This window comes from Austrofundulus limnaeus, unplaced genomic scaffold (assembly GCF_001266775.1).
Source record: "Austrofundulus limnaeus strain Quisiro unplaced genomic scaffold, Austrofundulus_limnaeus-1.0 Scaffold70, whole genome shotgun sequence".
Lineage (NCBI taxonomy): Eukaryota > Metazoa > Chordata > Actinopteri > Cyprinodontiformes > Rivulidae > Austrofundulus > Austrofundulus limnaeus.
In genome coordinates this window covers 2060745-2064833 of record NW_013952472.1, presented here as the reverse complement: position 1 = coordinate 2064833, position 4089 = coordinate 2060745, and the positions used below count along the sequence as shown (strand labels likewise).

The window sequence follows — 4089 nt, the reverse complement described above, 5'->3', positions numbered from 1 at the left end:
GACAAGTTCAGCTCTGTTCTCTTTAACTACATTGTCCTCTGCTCTGCTGGAGCGGGAACAACAGACAATCCTGAAACTGCAATTTTAACACCAAATCTGCACACTTTAACTTGTATTATTATGTATTTTATATTCAGCAGGTGGCTAACCAGCTGTGCATGAGACTAACTGAATCTACCAAAAACTAAAAAGGATAGTTTTTTACTCATTTAATTAAAAAAGTGGGCTTCCATCAAATCAGGAGGTCATATGTGGCTTCAATAACTTTGTGTTGACTGTTGCATTCTCACATCATCCTCCTCCTCCTCCACATCCAGAATCCCAGAGTCCTGCTCAGACAGCGGGTTGCCGTTGTGTCGGTTGCTCGCTGTTCCAGCCGCCACCGCCGCCCTCCTGCCTCGACGACTAATCAGAGCTCTGGGCTGCACAGTGACGGAGCTGTCCAAGGAGCGCTGGACCTGGGCCTGAACACAAATACACATCCGAAGGTCAGAAAGGTCAATCCTAACTCAAGGAATCGTGTTTTGTTTGGTATTTTCCTCCCTCCTCGGGGAGTAGACCACCTCTCTGTTGACCTGCATTGTTTGTGTCTATTCCATTTACTTCCTACATTTCCCAGAAACCCTTTTCATGTCACACAGAGTGGGGAAACTTTGGCCCGACTTCAGAGCAAACGGGTCGAGGCTCTTTGATATCGATGGTTTGACACCAAAACCAGATGTTACCCAAAAACAATGATACACCGTCTGCGCTGAGAAGCTGTCCAACATCTGCTCCACTTCCACAGACCAGACAGAGACGAACCAAAACAAAAACACCAACAAACCAAAGACCAGACCTTCTCATTTAGTTACTTTCACAGACAGAGAGGGTGTTTCTCTTTTTACATCCCAAAACATGTAAAAAAATAAAACAAAACACAAAAGGGAAGACGGGTTAAAAAAGCAGGAAGGGTAAAGAGTCAATGAGACAAAGAGAATAAAACTTGACCTGAAAGTGGAGATGAGGACAGATTTATTGTGTTTTGTAACTATTGTTCAGATAAACCGTGTTACAGTTTCTCAAAAATGTCTAAAAATCCTGAAAATAGTCTATTTAAACGTAATTAAATGAACCCTTTTTGAAAATACGCAAAAAGCTTGGGATCTCTGTAAAGATAGCACTCAGAGGTTTAATCTCAGCGGCCAAAATTTCCTGATTCAGGGACCAAGTTACATCTTTGTGGTCTGCAGAAGACTGATAAACCATTTAGATAAATATCTAAAGCATGCAGGATCCTGGCCTTTGAGGACCAGGATTGGAAACCCCTCGGGTCAGTCTACTTTAGCTTTTAGGGCTATCAGGAATGAAACATATTTCTTGACCATTTAAAAACTCAAGGGTTCAGTATTTAATCAATCAGGCAGCAAAACATGATTCATTCATTTGTTTATTGTTTATTTAAATGTGTCAAATATTAATACCATACACTACAACAATAATAGCATAGGGTAATTTGCTATTTCAAGATTCAAAAAACATTGTCGTCTGTCACAAGTTGTAACAGAAAATTGTCTTTGGTCTATGATAGAGGCACAAATCACACATAACCCCAAAATCAATCATAAAATACCTAAAAAAACCTACCTACTCACAGAACCTCTAACTATAACTGTTCGAAAATCTACAAATTTTTCCTTTATTTAAAAAGCTGACTGCAGTAGGAACAAAAGTTTTTATAAGTTTTTTTCTTGGTTCTCTAAAACTTGAAGATTGACGTTGAAATAATTGGTGAAGGGGGTGTGACGAGCCCTTGGTGATACTTTGCTTTACTTTGTGCTGCATGGCTGTAAAGTTCTGAGATGCATTTGAGAGGTATCAATAAGTTTAGCTGCCTGTCTTGTTCTTTTCTACAAGGAACCTGCATCCTTATGTCAATACCCAAAGTCCAAATCAAGAAATATCAGTTCACAAGACGAGTTGGGAATCTCTGGCATGGTAACTCTAAGTCATCACTCAATCATAACCACTGATAGGGAACCAACAACAGTCCTCAAGGCCAAAATTACCAACCCTACCCAATGATTTTCCACTCCTCAGATGGTTTTCCTACAGATCAGGGCACCAGTGGCAATAATCATTAGTTTTTTAGTATTCTGTATGGACACTAGGGTTGGGCATAATCGTTTAGTGGGTCATTAATCATCAGAAAAACATTAATCGATTAATTTTTGGCACTTGACAATTAATACGATTAATGCCAACAGGTAGAATCCGCTCGCTGCTCCTCTCAGCTTTAAATATGACAAACCTTAAAAAAAGTTCTGTAACTTATTTATCTATCAACACAAAAATTTGATGTATAGCCTGAAGTCTTTAATTTTGACACAATTTGGATCAGATTTTTATGAAGAGCAAATCTTTCCCACTAAATTGGTCATGTGACTATGAAATAAGGGTGTCCAGGGACTCCAGGGGATTAATCGTCAAATTAATCGTTATCGGCTAAATACCACAATTAATCGTGATTTATTTTTTTGCCAATATTGCCCAACCCTAATGGACACAAATTTCATGTTTTATGCATAAATTTATTCAATCCCAAATGGGTGATTTTTTTTTTTCTTTCAAGAAGTTTCTCTTTTCAAACTAGAAGCTTTTTCAACTAAACTAATTCAACTAAACGCTTAAGTAAAAACAAAGAAATCTATTTTATTTTAAATGTAGCCAACATTTGGACATATTAGCCCTAATAAAGGGCCATGAAGCTTCTCAGTAATGTCTCATTAAAACTAAAGAAGAAGAAATGAGGTGAAGGTTTCTGTTTGACTCCATGTCCAAGTTGAAACTAAGACGGAAAAATGAATCCTCTCAGGAACTCATCTGACGCAAACTCTGTCATGTATCTGCGGTTATTTACGGAGTATTACAGGAAATGATACATTTGATTTCCTTTGCGCCAGCGTCGAATTAGAAACTCTAAAAATACAAAAATCAAAAACAGGAAGCGTTTACTAGAAACCCGTATCCAAAACAAAATGGAGACAAATTTAAGTCCAAACTAAAAGATGGAGAATGCTAGGAATACTTTTTTTTCCACTTATATTTTACACAAATAATAGTTTTTGTTTTGGTCTTTTTTATCAAAAACGCCTTTAAGTTTTTGAATTTTGTTCCCACGCTGAGCTTCAATCATTTTTTCTGTGGGAAAACCTTCTGAGATCGGCATCGAGGGCATCCTTCCACCCACACCCACATTGAGTTTGGATCCTTTTGAAAAGTAAAAAAAATAAAAATCGAACGCTTCCTCTGCTCCTCTGCGGCGGGTTACGTGACGCGTAACCTGCCGCACGCTCTTAAATCTGCGATACGGGATGTGAAGAAATGCGTCAGGGACCCGAAGCGTCTCGATCCGAGCCGTTAATGGCATTGATAATGAGAAAAACGGGTGTGCGTGCGGGGCTCGGATAGGCAGAAACCCGGAAGAGCACAATCTGAGTGCTGCCGGAGGAACACAATGCCATCTTTGATCTGATGCCCACACATATGCAGGTCGCACAATCAGACGGCAAATGAGTCATGAAAGACAATAAGTACAAAGAAAATCTGGAAATTCTGGTTCGTCTGCACTTGAGGTCAAAGGGAGGAGGGAGAGGGGACAAATGCTCAACCTCCTGACCTCTTCTTTAGAGACAAAACAAAACAAAAGTGTTTTACCAAACTGTTCGACTTTGAAATGACGCCATGTTTCATGCCTGCGTTTTAGACAAAGATCTTATTTTGTTGCTGGTGAAATGTTGAAAATGTTTTTGCACGATCTCATGATGTCATGCTCTGAGTGTTAGTTGAGTGTGATCCAAGGGTTAAAGAGATATTTTGCTAACAGTCTGTTAAGAAATGTTTTTATTGTTTATGGATGGATGGATGGATGATGTATAGATGTATGGATGGATGATGTATAGATGGACGGATGGATGGTGTATAGATGGATGTATAGAAGGATGGATGATGTATAGATGGATGTATAGAAGGATGGATGATGTATGGATGGATGTATAGAAGGATGGATGATGTATGGATGGATGTATAGAAGGATGGATGATGTATGGA

At 39.0% G+C, this 4089-nt stretch overlaps 1 protein-coding gene across 2 annotated transcripts in view; it reads right to left on the bottom strand.

Moving 5' to 3' along the window:
* exoc6b (exocyst complex component 6B) overlaps positions 1–4089 on the bottom strand; it is a 63411-nt gene that overhangs the window by 46975 nt on the left and 12347 nt on the right. For both annotated transcript variants that reach the window (XM_014010594.1, XM_014010595.1), the window contains exon 7: positions 291–464. In XM_014010594.1, coding sequence (XP_013866048.1) covers positions 291–464 — 174 coding nt within the window. The remainder of the gene's footprint in view (positions 1–290; positions 465–4089) is intronic.